The 17,875-nt window shown below is 36.4% G+C and overlaps 1 protein-coding gene across 1 annotated transcript; it reads left to right on the plus strand.

The window, feature by feature from the left end:
* The first annotated feature begins 17,060 nt into the window (after nucleotides 1–17,060).
* On the plus strand, nucleotides 17,061–17,792 carry LOC131037296 (uncharacterized). The gene has a single exon (XM_057969375.2). The coding sequence runs from the start codon at nucleotides 17,061–17,063 to the stop codon at nucleotides 17,790–17,792; it is 732 nt and encodes a 243-aa protein (XP_057825358.2).
* The last annotated feature ends 83 nt before the right edge of the window (nucleotides 17,793–17,875 follow it).

Genomic DNA, 17,875 nt, shown 5'->3' on the forward strand with positions numbered 1-17,875 from the left:
GAGTACCAAGATTTATTTCCTAGAACGTTCATAGAGATGAAAGGGATCAAGGAAGAAGTATGAACAATGAAGATATAGTAAAAGGAAGGAGCTAAATTGATTGAGAAGAGACCCTACAAACTAAATCCCAATATGAAGAAGATGGTGAAAACATAGTTAGATAAAATGCTAGTTCCTAGAATTATCAAACCAGTAGAGGATGTGAAATGGATTTCCTATGGTGATAGAGAATAATAAGACTAGAGAGACAAGGATTTGTGTAGATTTTAGGGAGCTAAATAAATCCTGCATTCATGATCCATTTCCTACTTCATTTAGATAAGAGATTTTAGAGTCAGTAGCTAGTAGAGAGATTTGTTCATTTACTGATGACTTTTTCAGATATCACTAAGTCAACATCAAGGAGGAAGATCAACCAAAGACCGCTTTTTTAATAGAATGGGAGTCCTATATATATAGAGTGATGCCATTTGGATTGAAGAATGCCCTTATGCTATTAAGTTGGATAATGATCAATACTTTCAATGATTTTATACATGATTTTTTGGAAGTCTACTTGGATGATTGGACAATCTATGAACTGGTCAAGGATCACATATAAGTGCTCTGTATGATGCTGGACCTGTGTAGAAGAATGCAAATATCATTGAACCTGGAGAAATGTATGTTTGTGGTACCCTTTGGGACCTTGTTAGGCCATATTATATGTAAAGAAAGATTGATGGTGGATCCTATGAAGGTTGCTTTGATATTGAACTTATCGCCACCTAAGAGTGTACCGGAAGTGAGGCCACTTTGAGGTATATTTTGTACCACCATAAATTCATAAGAGGATATGCTAGCATTGTTGCACCTGTAGAGGAAATCTTGAAGAAGAAGAATGGCTAAAGTCTAGCATGGAATGATGAAGCATAGACAACATTTGACACTTTAAAGCAAAGGATTGTAGAGACACCAATTCTAACATTCCCCAACTAGAATACTCATTTTAATGTTCATGTAGATGCTTCTAGTATAGAACTATAGGAGAAATGTTGGCTCAACCTAAAGGGAATAAGGATCATCAAGTTGCATTTTCTAGTGTAAAATTATCTATCATAGAGAAGAACTACACTACTACAAAGAGGGAAACACTAACAATGTTCTATGCACTTCAGAAGTACAAACATTATATGTTATCTACACCATTTACATTCTTCATGGATCATTAACCATTCAAGTAATTGCTCAATAAACTGGTCAAACATGGCTACATATGCAAATGGTTGTTGTTGTTTCAATAATTTGATTTAAAGATCATGGTAAAGCCAAGAAAAAGCAATCAAAGACAAGACCACCTATTCAAACTATAAATTGGAGAAGAATTAGAGGCCCAAGGTGAAGACCTCCCTGATGCACACTTTTTTCACATCAAGGTGGTACCAAAGGAGTTAGAAGATATTGTCATATTGTTTTCTACTGAAGGATTTGTCAAAGATATTTCACCACATGACAAACAATCATTAATGCAAAGGGAAACACCATACACATTGGTTGAAGGAGAACATGATGTATATGAATTGCAGAGGCTTCTCAGACAAGCATCATTTGAATGATGAGTTTATGCAGTTAACGATAAAAAAAAAAGGATTCATTCTACAACAGTAAATAATGATAAACAACCATCTTTCTTAGACAACGATCAAACCAAATTAAATTTCTTTTTGATGAAATATCGATTTAAAGCAAAGTCACAACCAATGGATGGTGTTTGTATTGAAAAGATACAACCTTTCAATGAAAGGATATGTAAGAAGATATATAAAGGGATTCAAATTACTTTTGAAAAGAGTGAATAGGGACGTGGAATATGATGCAGAATTTGTAAAAAGGAGAAAACCTGTGAGTGTATGCTGTGAAGATAATTGTGAAATTCATATAAAGACGATAAACGCTTAATGTTGAAAGTGCAAATAAAATATTAAGTACATATTTATGAGAAGATTGTGAAAGATCCAGTTCCAAATAAATGGGCAGATATTGAGGAGAGTGTTTAATCAAAATTCTACACTCAGATTTTGAAGAAAAGTGGATCAGACTTGTGTTGTAGATTCATTATGGTATTCGCTGCAGATCAGTCAAAATTTGTGCAGAGGTTGGTGCCTTTTCTGAGTGAAGTTGGTAATTCATTTCTTGTAGGTTGGTGCTGACGTTCAACAGTGGGAGTTGGTGCTTTCAGTGGATTGGTGCTCACAAATTAATTTAGGGGTTGGTGCATCTAGTAGGATGGTGCCTATGAGTATTGTAAAAGAACTATTATATAAAAGCAATAATTTGTCATGGTTTTCTCCCACCTTGGGTTTCCAAGTAAAACTTGTGTTCGTTGGTGTTTATGTTTGCATGCACGGTTGAATTTTCTTTTTAATTAAGTTAAAAAGATTAAAAGTATATTATTTTAAAATAACTAATTAGGGTTTCAAAATAATTATTTAAGGTTTCAAAAGTGAATGCTTTGGGGTTTGAATGAAAGATTTTAAGATTTCAAACTTGTTGTTTAGGGTTTGAATTAAATACTTTAGGGTTTGAAAATAGTTGTTTAGGGTTTTAGAATAACTCTTTAGGTTTCAATCAAATATTAGGGTTCAAAAACCATATAAATTTCACTATTTAATCAATTAAAAAATCAATGATCAAGTATTGAAAAATGCTTGTTAAATAGAAACTTTTTCAAGAAAATGACTATGATAGAGCTCTATTGAAGCGACATCGTAGTTAGACTACAAATGTTTGGCTGAAGACTTGTGATTCCCCACTTTAGACATTGATCAGAGCCCTATTGTAGTTGACTTGTGATTCTCCACTTTGGATGTTGATGAGAGAGATGTTGAAATTCACTCTTGATTCACCACTTTGGATGTCGATAAGAGTCCTCTTGAAGTTGACCTATGATTCATGATATTGCACATCAACAAGAGACTTGTGGAAGTTGACCCATGATTCACCATTGTTTAGCTTAGTGTGCAATCTTCATTGTAAGCTAATGAAAGAAAAATGATAGTGAAAACTCATTTCACTTTCTTTACTTTTTTTTTTCAATAAATTAAGACCTTGATTCAAAGGTAAACTTTGAACAAATGCATTATTTTGTTATCTTTTAAATGTTGGCAAGGCACCTTCAAATGAAGTTAACCTTCATTGAAAGGTGTTTTGAGCACCACCTTTGTTTGAAGTTCAAACAAAGGTGTTTGAAGTTCAAACAAATGTGTTTGAAACTTTTAAGTACCCCACACCTAAAAAAATGTGATGTCCCACAAGTGGGACTTACTATTGTGGGTTTACCCACTTTGAAAGTTCTTGTCCCTATCACTAACACTATTTTTTGGCATGCTATGTAGTTTGAACACATTCTGTGAAGCATAAATCAGCCACCTAAGCCACTTTGATGTTTGTGGAAATAACAAATTGACCAATCAATCAATAACCTAAGTATCCTTCCCTTGCACCTTTGGTAACTTAGCAATGAAATCTATTGAAATATCTTCCCAGTTTTGGTGGCAATTTGTAAGGGTTGTAGTAGGCCATCAAGAAAAGTGTGCTCATTTTTGTTTTGTTGACACACTTTGCATTCCTTTATACACTTAAGAACACCATCCTTAAGTCTCTTCCAAGAGAATCTCCCATGAGTCTTCTTGTAAGCCTTGAAAAATCCTTGCTAGCCAACCAAGAGAGCATCATGGAAAGTTTTTATAATATTTACTTCGAGTTATGATTTCAAGCACTATAAAGCTTATTTATTTGTAGAGGACAAGCTCATTCACCACCTTGTATTTGTGATTTGCAATGTACCCTCTAAGATACTAGTGGTAAATGGATTCTTTGAATAAGAAGTGTTTATGGTGAAAATGGATAACAATAATAACAATATTGAAAGGCTAAAATGAATCCAACCACTAAACCCTAGCCTAACAATGAACAAAGATCCACCATAACATATGAAGATTACCTAAGACAATGCAAATAACTCAAAATCACAAAGATTATACCATCACATGTCCAATAGGGTTTTGATCTCCATTCTTCCTATCTCCATTGATCTTGCTTGATATACTTGCTCTCAGATTTTTATATGCACAAGAGCTCAACAAAGAACGGAATGTGGTTGCAAGTGGAATTGTAGTGTAGCCAAGTACTCCAAAATCAGTCATTAGGATGTGTCATTAGGATATGTCATTAGGGTATGTCATTAGGGTTTGACAATGAAGAAAGCATCTCCTTAAATAGAAGACACAATAAGAAATGGAGGGTTAAGATTGAGAGGTGTAAAAAGAGAGGTCGGCTAGGATTAGAGGGTAGGTAGAGGAAATAATAAAATAATGAAAGAGGTAGGTAGTGTAGGAATTAAGAGATGAATGACATGTGTCATGTGTAGAAAAAGATAATGAATTAATTAAATAAATAAAGATTTATTTAATTAATAGAAGAAGTAGGACAATTAAATAAATAAAATATTTATTTAATTTAGGAAAGGGATAATTTAAATAAATAAATGTATTTATTTAAATGAGAAATAAGGCTAGAAGAGGATAAATGAATTAATTAAATAAATAAAAATTTATTTAATTAATAAAAGAATTAGGCTTAGATAATTAAATAAATAAAATATTTATTTAATTAGACATGACAATTTTGAGTGTCTACATTTTGCCCCTCTTTGAGACAATGCGGCTTGTCGCGTTGTTTCAAAGAAGATAAGATGAACTGATATAGAGTTGCCCCAAGATGGGAATTATATGCCCCCTCGAGAGATTGGATGAAAATGTCTGAAAAGATTGCAGACAATCTCTCGATAAGAAAGACGGGATAGAATGGGTTGATTAGATAAAGTGACAAAGTCACGGGATAAGGAAGACTGACTCGGGAAATGAGAGCTAGGGCAATCTATAAGATAGACCGCGGGGGAAAATACATCCTCATTGTCATCTACACCATCACAAGAGCATAGTGCAAAGCGAAAATAAAGCAGCAATAGTCAGCAGCGATGGCTTTTGTTCACAGATTCGACCGTGTTCGCCGATTCTAGAGGCCAACGGAGGCAGGAGAGCCAGTGAGTACCACAAAACCTCCTCGTACTTTGATGCATTTATTATTGTCATTAATTCATACTAGGTAATGTAATAAATGCGCATTTATGTCAAGAAAATGTGTTTGTGTCCAAAAATGCGAATTTGTGTCTTCCAGGTCAAATCGGCAGTTCTGTGATGAACATACGCTGTCGATTGGATAAGCTGCTGAGAGGATACACTCAAGAAGGTCCTCTAGGGAAGACTAAGATAGATCAAGGCACTTTGTGATGAACAATGAGTACCAAGATAGAGTACTTTGTGATGAATAGGGAGTACTAAAATATGAGCAGCACTTTGTGATGAACAGGGAGTGCAAATGTGAGTAACACTTTGTGATGAACAGTGAGTGTCACACACGTAGTACTTTGTGATGAATAGGGAGTACTACTAGGATAGATAGCAACACTTTGTGATGAACAGTGAGTGCCACTAGGATAAATAGCTATGTGCATTTAGATAGCGAGTAGCATTTTGTGATAAACAGTGAATGCCACGATAACTAACATGATTGAGTTGCTTGACTGCAGGAGTACTTGCCGATGCTGGAGTCACGGGAGAGATTCCCATCGACTCAGAGGTTGCGACCTGAGTTGACAGCCGAGGACTGAGCTGCGATTGAGGTTATGGGATTGAGATACATTCTGTATGTGCCTGAGTTTCGGGTGAACATGGGATTGTTGACTGCACTGGCTGAGAGAGGGCACTCAGAGACTTGTAGTTTGCATTTGCCGATGGGTGAGATGATAGTCACCTTGGAGGATGTGTACAGGATACTGCAGATATCGATCGATGGGGAGTTAGTACCCTATGATCGAGACGGAGATAGGGATGCACTGAGACGAGTGTTCTAGGATCCAGGACTAAAGATGAGGGTGGGACATGTGGCATGGGATACCATGACATGGACAAGATTAGCACTACCAACAGTGTTGGCAGGAGTTATCAGTGGGTTCCTCTGTCTGGATAGGACGACACGAGGGGTGGCTACAGGGGACACAGGGGCCAGGAGAGTTGATCTTGGGGTGGGTCCTTCTAGGGCTCAAACTCCGTCAAGGCCAGGTGGCTCCAAGGGAGGGAGTTCATCATAGCCTTAGAGGGCTCCCTATGTATCAGTATTGTACCATTTTTGTATTGTAGACACCTGCGGGTGATTTTGTAGCCATATGATTCTTTTGACATCATTGTATCATGACACTTTTGATTATATATGAGAGATGATCCATTTTTGCGGCAGCTATATGCATGTGTACCTATGTGATGAAATGTTCTTATGTGATACATGTTTTATGATATGGATGCTTCTATGATGCAATGCAATATATTTTTGTTCTTTTATGTTGTATATGTGATGCATGATGCAAATGTGAATGTATGTAATGCAAATGAATATGATAATGCAAATGATTATTTACATAATGAAAATGTGAGATGTGCTAACATGTGTTGTATGCAGGATGTGATGCAATTGTGATATCTATATGTATGTATGAAATGCTTATATGTGGTGATGTAGGTGTAACTATATGAAATGCAAATGTTTTTGGTGTGTCATTATACTCAGTCATGTGATAGAGGGCTACGCGGACTCAAGAAGGACAATGAAAGTCAATCAAGAAAGGGGGATGGAAGACAGAAGATATGAACGTGAAAGAGCTTCTTGTGCGTTATCATCATTGAGCTTTATTATGGCAAAATAAGTTATGACAATCGAGGCATTTGTTCGGCCCAGAAAGTCATTGTACCTGTTTGCATGGAGATAAGACAGTCACAAACAAGGAATGCCCCAGTTCATACTAGACTCACAGTGTCCTCATATCCTTGGACAAGTCATAGCATTACTAAGAGACAATCCATAGACAGCAAATGCAAATAGGTGACGATACCCCATCCTCGCCTTTCTAGTCAAAGACATCCTGGAGATAGAATCTCTAGTCAAAGACATCCTGGAAAAGCTAAAAGACATGTCACCAAAAAGATAAAATCAAAAGAAAACCAAGACTCGACACCAACATCCACTGTAGTCCTCAAGTTTAGTGTCTCTTGTCACTTGTTTAAGTCTTATTCGATTGTGGTCACAATGTTCACTTTCACAAAAAGGATAGATAGCACTGAACCATATGTTGTCTGAGTCTGTTGAAAGATTTGATTTTGTTGAAGCCCATTGTTGTTGCTGTGTCTTATCTGAAACTGACTGAATCCATGAAACTGATACTTTATTGCGGAGAAGGCGGAACTTTATTGCGGATCTTCGATGCAGATGTTGCTTTATTGCGGATTGTGCGCGGACAGACTGAAGAAAGCTGGAAGAAACTGTACTCCTTGAACACGTGACGTTCTTAGTTCCACACCCATTACTAGACTTAGGAATTGGCCGTAGTCACAGATAGGAGCTGATTTATTATGAATGGAAAGGGAGTGAAAAAGGGAGGGTTATGGATGGCTAACCAATCTTAGGTAGATCAATAACAAGCCATGATGGGAATGGGTAAGTTTATTGTGAGTGAATAGGTTGTGAGTGTGTGCGAAGTGAAAGGATGAAGAGAATCCTGAAGGAGAGAGGAGCAATGTCTCTACGCATGGCGCTGGTGACCCAGTTTTCACCATGGTACTTGCCCAGGGCGCCACCGAAGTGGTTTTCACTGTTGGACGAAATTATTTCTCTTTACTTTTTTTTTTTTTTCAATTTTTTTGTGTTGTCACAAGGCGCCTGTTTGCCAGGTTTTCACCATGTAACGATTTTTTTTGTTTTATAATTTTTTTTGTATTTTTGAATTAGGATGTTCCGAAGAGCTTATGTGTAGAATCTACGAAGATGCATGCTGTTGATAGGATCCTCCAAAGGTTCACCTTCTGTAGTTGAGAGCTAATATGCGCCAGATCCATATGCTGTTGTAATAATGTAAGGACCAAGCCAGTTTGGTTCGAACTTACCCTTCTTCTCTCTGTCTTGCTGATGTTTGGGATTTTCTTTGAGAACTAAGTCCCCTACCTCAAATGTGTGAGGCTTGACTTTATGATTGTAGTTGCATTGTTCCTTGACTGAATGATGTGTAGCTTGAGTGACTGTCTTCCTTGATGAAGGAACTGTGATATAATTACTAGTGTGTGGACTACACAGGCCCATATGCGTGTCACCTAAAGAAGTCTGGGCATCACTGATAACAAAGTCCTTTGAGGAAGGTCCATTAAAGGTCCATGATGTATCACCAAAAGGGAAAGGATGTGTGGAACAAGTGGATGAGTGATGAAGGCTTATGATTGCGAAAAGAAGTGAAAGTAGGATAGCATGATGGAGACTTAAGATCAACAAGTATGCTTTTTGACTTGCAATTGTAGAATTTTTGCCCCCAGTTATTTTGATATTAGGGGATATCAACTCTTGTTCTTTTTCTTTTATAGGATTTTTATCCTTGAATTTGATTTTTGCAGAGTCCAATAGCTTTTGATTTTGATTTGGACTAAAGGACTTTTCTTTAGTTTTTACTTTTAGATTTTTCTTTTCAAAGCTTGATTTGTGATCCCCAATGAGTAAGGGCTTTTGTAATTCTTGTTGATCCAAGTTTGGGAGCGAAGTGGAAATGGAATGAGTGGATGAAATGGTAAGGCTATGTGAGTTCTCAAGAGGGTTGGCGATATGCTCAATAGATTCTTCACTGGAACCACTCTTAGGACTATTGATATCAAGAGCTGCTTGCACCGCTGGAGGAGATTTGCATTCGGACTTAGTAGCCACAACACTAGGTGGTTCACACACAATTCCTTGGTCTTGCATATTGCTTGTAGATTGTTCTTGTCGATTGAATATCTTAGGAGATAGTGGGAGTTGATCAACATGAAAGATATACTCACCACGTCCCATGTCTTTAATCTTTAACTTTTCTTTTAGCTCTGTTTGCTTTGATGTAGAAGCTTTTAAGGATTCAGGATCCACATATGCCGATGAAGGAATAGCTTCTCGATTGACTGGGATTGTTATTTCTGATCTAGGTTGTAGATTGTTGCAATATATGAATGGATTTGGATCCGCTTTGACGATCACTTCAACTCCATTGTGTGGAAACTTGATACATCGATGATATGTAGATGGTATTGCTCTCATCTCATGAATCCATGGACACCCTAGCAATATGTTGTATGTGAGATCCAGGTCCAGGACTTGACAAACCACATCCTTTGTGACTGGCCCTATTCTTAATGGTAAGGTGACCGTGCCCTTGGACGAACGCTCTTCATCATCATAGGCCTTAATGGTGATTTGGTTTGTAGAATTCACAGCTTTGTCAGAATATCCCAATTGTCTTATGGTACTCAAGGTACAAATGTTAAGACCTGCTCCTCCATCTATCAGGACTCGCTTTATTCGGTGTTTATGTATGAAGGCTTCAACGTGTAAAGGTGCATTATGAGGCTGACTTATGGAGGCGTCATCGGCTTCTGTGAATGTGAGGGAGTGTGGAATGGATAGGTATCCCACCATGGCTTGAAACTGGTCCACATTCAGATCAGTAGGGATGGCAGTGTCTCTCAAGATTTTGTCAAGGATAGCTTTATGTGCAGGAGATATACGTAAGAGCTCAAGAATAGAGATGAGTGCGAGTGTTTTCCCTAATTGCTCTACAAGGTCGTACTCAGGCTTGGTAGATAAAGGATTGGTATTCTTAGTGGAGGCACCTGGCAATGTAATCTTACCTCGACGGGTTGTAACATGACATTCAGAGGTAGCTTCGGATGAAGATCCCACACCCTTTAGGACAATTTTAGGTCGTTGAGAAGGATTCTCAGGATTTTTGTTTTTGATAGTAATGGTAGAAATATAATTGTCCATTGATATGTGATTGATAGTAGAATCATAATTGTAAGGTGCTCTAGTATAATTGGCTTGATCATCTGTGACTTTGCCTTTTCCCTTGTCATGTTTTGGGAATGGTTCCTTAAACACCTCATGCTCTTGATTAGATGAATGTCCCTCAATCTCAATATCTCCTCTGTCAATGAGATCTTGCACAATGTTTTTCAATCGATGGCAATTACTTGTCTTGTGACCCTTGCTCTTATGAAACTCACAAAACTTATCATCATTCCACCAATTCGGTTTTACCTTTGGTTCATATGGAGGAAAATCTGGGACTGCGATCACTTTGTTTGCTACAAGCTTTTTGAATACTGATTCAAGTGGTTCTCCCAATGGAGTGTACTTCCTTCGTGGTTTAGAAGTTGTTTGATTGTTCACTTGATTGTTGGTAGAACTTGATCCAGAAAAGATGACCTTGGGTCTCACTGTGTTGGCATCAACAACACCATCATTAACTGTGTTCTTGTTCTTGTTCCAAAATTTTGGTTTGTCCTTTCCTTTGAAGTCCTCTTTGTTTTCTTTGAATAGTTTGATAACTCCTTGTTCAATTAAGACTCTTTTTGTTGCTAGGCCCTTTTCAATGACATCCTTGAATGTAGACAAACAAGCTTTCCTGAGATCATAGCCAATAGCCTTGTTAACGTTTTGTGTGAACATCTCCACCATTTGTTTTTGCGGGATCTCACAAGAGCATCTGCTAGCTAGGTTTCTCCATCTCTGTAAAAATGTTGCGAAAGATTCTCCTTCTTTTTGTTTAGTATTGCACAAGGTAGTAACTAAGACATCTGTTTCAATGTTGTAAGAGAAATGCTGAATGAATGCCTCTGCTAAGTCGCCCCATGACTTAATACCGGGAGGTAATTGAGAAAACCATTCCATAGCTTGGTCACCTAAGCTCTGTGGGAATAACCTCATTAAGTATGTTTCTTCTACCGCTACCTCAATGCAAGCTGTGAAGAATTGTCTTATGTGTGCCTTGGGGTCTCCTCTCCCTCTATATTTGTCGAATTTTGGTGTCACAAAATGTGGAGGAAATGGAGGCATTGGAATGCTCTTATCGAAGGGATAAGGGCATATATCTCTCATAGTATATGTAGGTTTTGATGTACTCATGTCCTCCACTTTCTTTTGTAGATCTCTAATTTGTTGCTCCAAATTATTTTTGGGAGGAGATTGATTTCTTGTAGCATACCCCATGTTTGTAACACCCATTTGAGGAGGAGCTTGTTGCATGTATGGATGATACTGATCGTAAACATGTCCATATGGAGGTCTATATTGTTGCGACATATATGGAGCACTTGGCATAACTTCTTGTTGAGGGACTCCATATCTGTTTTGTGTGTATAAACCATATTCAACAGGTCTTTCATTTTCCATTGTGTTGCCCCCAATTTTGACATGAGGTCTCCTTGTGTCAAAATTTTGAGGATGTCCTTGAGTATCCACTTGTCTTAATTGACCCATATCTTGAGCATGTGTTTGAGCATAAGGCCTCCATGATGGTCTTTGAATGTAAGTATCATATGTTTGAGCTTGTGTATGTGGGATTGCTGGTTTTTGAAGCAAAACTGATGGTGACTCAGGCATCATATTCAGTCCTCTATTTCCTTCACTATTTGGTCTCCTTTGATCCATGTTGGATTGAGTTTGTTGTGAGGGTCGACTTTTCATAAGTTGAGATAAGTCAAAATCATGTGGTATTTTAGCTCCACTTTGTGCCATCATGTTTAAAAAGTATTGACGATCTCTCCTCATTATCTCTTCAACCAATCTATTGAATTGAGGATCCATTATGGATTCTTGTATGTCTGCTGATAGTATTGAAGAGTTGTCAACATTGTCATTGTGTGTAGTATTGTTGTTTATAGCGTTTGCGCTTTCCACATTTGGATTGTTTCTATAAACATTCATGTTTGGTAATGTAGTGTGCTCAGGATTGTAGAATAGATCATTGTCATACTCATAAGAACTCATGTTTGCGGATTCTTGAGCTTCTTTAGCTATTCTCTTAGATTTTTGAAGGCGGGTTTCAACCATGAACTAGGTGTTAGACCAATATGTGATAGACTAGACGAAAATGACAAGAGTATGGAAGACCAAGAGTTGTATGGAGTGTAAATGAATCTTGAGGTGTACTTGCAATGTCCAAAGTGTAAGACCAAGTATGTAAGTAGTAGAGTAGGTGTGACTTCCAAAGAGAGGATAGTTTCTCTTGATGAGGTAAGCTGACCTTGACTCTAAGTAAGACCAAATGAGACCCAAAGGTAAGAAACCTTGATGAGGGACCACTTAGCAAAGTGTAGTTGTATGTAGTGTGTTGACAAAGTATGATGAGGACAAGCAAGTGACCTTTTGACTCAAGTTTAGACAAGTATGAATGTAAAATGAGATGTGAAGCAATGATGGACTATGTGAGACCTTAGAACAGGCTGAATGCTAGATGAAATCTGAAGAGACAACCTAGGAAGCTCAAGTATGCCGAAACTGATTTCTTTTGTTTGTTGGACTGTGAAATTTTTCCAATTTGTGAAGTTTTTGGTGGTGACCAAATCTGAATGTTTGACTATTTTTCGTGACAAGAGGACACAATGTTGATGAGGACTCAATGTTTGCAAGTGTTTAGACTGACAATGACTCCAAGAAAAGTGTGTTGTTTGATGTAAAATTGTTTTGCATACACTTGAAGACACAAAAGACACAATGTTTTGCTGTTTGGTCTTGATTGTTTGAATTTTTAACATAAGTCAAGCACAATTCTTATGGCTGGCCAAGACAATAGTTGTTGATCCCACATGGGGTTTTACCCCCGAGGCTACGCTATTCAGAGCGGATACTTAGATGCTTGACCTCACTGGCTCCACCCTCGGCACTCACTTCTCGGGTCAGCCAAGCATCAGTCCCCATGAAAACTCCCCATGGTGAACTTTGTATCTCTACTAAGAACCATATGTGTGTGGGCCGCTACCAGAGGTCCGACCTCCTGCCCCAACAACTAGAAGGATTTGGGCTTCTAAAACAAAAAGGTGCTAGTAAGGGCATCTGCTCGTGTGGCCATACATGCGGCACTTTCAGCTCTGTAAATACAGAAGGCTCCCAGTCGGTAGGGGTTACGCCCTACAAATGATCAAATAAATTTGATCAAACAGGTTTATGGGGAGACATAGTGTCGGTATGAACTAATCAGCACACGTTATTCATAGTTTTCACCATGAATACATTTGATTATAGTGGTTTGGATGAGGTGGGTTTTCCTCGCTACCACTTGGGTTGTTCTCTTCTCACTAGTAGTCCTAATGACCACACGGGAAGACAGACCCTCTAAAGATTAAACAAAAAGAGCCTATTGCTCAAGACACAAAAGACAATGATTCAATTTTAGTGCACCAATTGAAGTGTTTGCTAGTCTATGAAAACAAGGCACACAATAAAAATCCAAAAAACCTTGCCAAGGACGTACAACAAAGATTTATTAGTAGTTTGGATTGTTTCAAATGATCACCCCTTCCTGCAAGTACACAAGTTAGGTAAATTTTAGATCCAAAAGACTTTATGAAATAGGGGCCTTCAATAATGCGTTTTGTTGACCAATTCAAAGACCTGATTCATCATAAAAAAAGGCAACCTGTAAAATTTTAAGAGATTTCCAGAAATGCAAGAAAATCCAAAAAATTTGTTAATTTGCTCCAAAATTTAATTTTTTATGAAAAATCATAAAAAATTCATATAAAATGCAAAATCAATCCAAAAAATCTGAAATTTTTACTGGAGAGTCTTTATGGTCTTCCAAACCTTCACAAAAAATTTCTTGCAACAAATCCAAGCAGTTTGTGAGATATGAGTAAAATAATTCAAAACCTTAATTTTCAAAGATCTGATTTTTGAAGAATGATTTTGATTCAAATTTAAAATCACAAAGAACAGATCCTGTGTATAATTCTAAGAGATTTCCAAAAATGTAAGAAAATCCAAAAAATTTGCTAATTTTCTCTCAAAATTAATTTTTTATGAAAAATCATAAAAAATTCATATAAAATGCAAAATCGATCCAAAAAATCTAAAATTTTTATTGAATCTTTCTGATACTGTTCCTGACCTGCAAAAAAAATTTTATGGAAAAATTTGAAGCCGTTTGTGAGATCTGATCAAAATAAATAAAAACCCTAATTTTTAAAGATCTGATTTTTAGGGAAATATTTTGCATCAAAATTAAATTCACAAAGAACAGATCCTATGTATAATTATGAAAGATTTCCAAAAATGTAAGAAAATCCTAAAAATTCTCTCATTTGCTCTCAAAATAATTTTTTTATGAAAAATCATAAAAAATTCCTAAAAATTGAAAATTTGCTCCAAAAATTTTGAATTTTGGATTGAGAGCTCCTGATACTTTCTTCAACCTGCAAAAAAAATTTGGTGCAAAATTTCCAAGCTGTTTATGAGATATGATCGAATCTCTCCAAGATCTTGATTTTGTGTCCAAAACCCTAGCTGCACAAGGTTATCCTCCAAATTGCTTTACAAAATAGCAATATAGGGTTAAAAAAATCTGCAAAAAAACATAGATCTAAGAAAAATCCATGTCCCACCGGGCGTGCCAAAATGTTTATGGTGAAAATGGATAACAATAATAACAATATTGAAAGGCTAAAATGAATCCAACCACTAAACCCTAGCCTAACAATGAACAAAGATCCACCATAACATATGAAGATTACCTAAGACAATGCAAATAACTCAAAATCACAAAGATTATACCATCACATGTTCAATAGGGTTTTGATCTCCATTCTTCCTATCTCCATTGATCTTGCTTGATATACTTGCTCTCAGATTTTTATATGCACAAGAGCTCAACAAAGAACGGAATGTGGTTGCAAGTGGAATTGTAGTGTAGCCAAGTACTTCAAAATCAGTCATTAGGATGTGTCATTAGGATATGTCATTAGGGTATGTCATTAGGGTTTGACAATGAAGAAAGCATCTCCTTAAATAGAAGACACAATAAGAAATGGAGGGTTAAGATTGAGAGGTGTAAAAAGAGAGGTCGGCTAGGATTAGAGGGTAGGTAGAGGAAATAATAAAATAATGAAAGAGGTAGGTAGTGTAGGAATTAAGAGATGAATGACATGTGTCATGTGTAGAAAAAGATAATGAATTAATTAAATAAATAAAGATTTATTTAATTAATAGAAGAAGTAGGACAATTAAATAAATAAAATATTTATTTAATTTAGGAAAGGGATAATTTAAATAAATAAATGTATTTATTTAAATGAGAAATAAGGCTAGAAGAGGATAAATGAATTAATTAAATAAATAAAAATTTATTTAATTAATAAAAGAATTAGGCTTAGATAATTAAATAAATAAAATATTTATTTAATTAGACATGACAATTTTGAGTGTCTACAAGAAGAATTTGATTCTTCCAATCAATAGTTATCTCCATCATGGAACTCAAATGCGGCCTTCTTGATAATGCATCTGCCATAATATTCTTCTTTCCTTTTACATATTCAATGCCAAAATTGTAAGCTTTTAGCTTATTCACCGATTTCTATTATATTTTGTTGATTTCTTTTTGATTGAGGAAGTACTTAAGACAATTATGGTCATTTTGACAATGAACTTATCTCTAACCAAATATTGCTTGAAGTTTATAAAAGTGTGCATCATAGCAATCGTCTCTTATTATATATAGAATAACGCTGTCTCCTCTCAATTATTTGCTTTCAAATGCAATGGGATACTTGTTCTACATTAGGAAATCACTTATTCCTTCCTTGGATACATCACACTCAAATGTAAAGGGCTTGAAAATATTGGGTATGACTAAAATAGCACAAGCACTCATGATTTGCTTGAACTGACCAAGAGATGATTGTGCTACTATAGACCATATAAATGCCCTTTTTTTATAAGATCAATAAGTGGGGTAGCCAACTGTGAGAATTCCTTCACAAATATCTAATAAAAGCCACAAAGCCCAAAAAACCTTTAAATGGGGCATGTTTTTTGTTAGGTTTAGACAGTGTAGGAGCAAACTATTAAATATTCAGCATCAAGCATAAATAAAAATAAAAATAAGGGTAGGAGCAAACTACATATTCTGTTAGGTTTAGACAGTGTCACAATCCTCTATAGTTCACATCATCAAACTAGAAAAATAGTAACAGTAATCACAATAAAAAAGTAATTTATTAGAAATAAATAAATTATTACACAGAATTTGGAATAAACACTCAAAGTATCATATTGATAAACTAAGAAATTAAAATCAGAAATAAAATACCACAAATTTAACAATAAAAAGACGAGAGAACTGGACCTAAGACAATCAAATTTATAAATTACGCACAAAATATAATATTCTTTTGATTTAATTTTTTGTTCAGGTTCAAAAGGTCAGGCAGAGGAAGACAAGGAATGTACCCACTATGGAAGTATGTTGATCGTGTCCCGAGGCTGAAAGGAACAGGTGGAACAGCCACTATCAAATGCAAAAAAATTGATTTGGGATGGAAGGTACCTACACGAGGGTGAAGGCTCATTTCCTCCACCTGCCATGTAATGGTGTTGAATTTTGTAAAAATGAGTCTGAAAGATATGATGCTTTGAGAGAGCAAGAAAGGGTTGATGGGAAAGTTGCTATGCAAAGCTCTCATGCTTCAACAATAGGGGCAACTATTGCAGCTTACAATGATAATATAGAGTCAAAGGTGGATGTGACTTCTAGAGGTGTAGCAATTGAACAAGCTCTCAAAAGACCACACATTGGTAGTTCAAACCCCATTGGAAGATTGTTTGATGTGCAAGGTCGAGAAGCAGCTGATGCAACCATTGGACGATTCTTTTATGCAAATGGAATACCATTTAATGATGCTCGCTCTCCATTCTATGAAGAGATGGTCTGTGCTATCAATAATGCACCAACAGGTTATAAACCACCCGAGTATGAGAAGCTTCACACTACTCTTGTTGATAAAGAAAAAAGTTGATTAGAGGAACAAACTGCACCATTGAAAAGAGTGTGGGCTCAAGAAGTATGTAGTATTGTGATGGATGGGTGGATATATGTTAGGAATCATCTACTACTTAATATCATGGTAACATGTAGCAAAGGGCCTTATTTTTTGAAGGCAATAGATTGTTCTAGGCAAGAAAAAAATGTAGAATTTCTTCATAACCAGCTATGTGACAACATTGACGAGGTGGGGGCATCACATGTAGTCCAAGTTGTTACCAATGCTGCCCTTGTTTATAAAGTAGCAGGCATGTTGGTGCAAAAGAGGTACAAACAGATATTTTGGACACCATGTTGTGTGCATTCATTGAATAATGCTCTCAAAGATATTGACAAGTTCCAATGGATTTCAGATCTCATAGAGAAGGGTAGAAAGATACAAATGTTCATATGTCACCATTACCACACACAAGACATTCATTGTAAATATGCCAAGGTGGAACTTTTGAAACCTACTGATACACATTTTGCTTCTTACTTCATTCTGCTTGACTGCCTTTGTGAAGTCAAAGGAACTTTGTGTTCCACTGTTGTTAGTGATGCATGGGCAACTTGGAAGCAATCTACATTAGATATTGCAGTTGAGGTGAGAGCTATGGTCCTTGATGAACATTTTTGGGCTGATGTTAAGTTTGTTGTGGACTTTATTAAGCCAATATGTGAGGTGATCAGATTTGCAGATTTAGACAAGGCATGTTTGGGAGAGGTTTATGAAGCAATAGATTCCATGCGTGAAAGAGTAAAAAAGATAATCAATGCAAAAGATATTTCTCTATATCCTTTGATAGAGGAAAAGTTACATGGAAGGTAAAACAAACTTAAAATGCCTCTTCATTGTGTTGCCTATGCCCTTAATCCTAAATGGTATGATACATAAGTGACCAAAAAAAGGGA

The sequence above is a fragment of the Cryptomeria japonica genome, chromosome 3 (genome assembly GCF_030272615.1).
Source record: "Cryptomeria japonica chromosome 3, Sugi_1.0, whole genome shotgun sequence".
In the NCBI taxonomy this organism is placed as follows: Eukaryota; Viridiplantae; Streptophyta; class Pinopsida; order Cupressales; family Cupressaceae; genus Cryptomeria; species Cryptomeria japonica.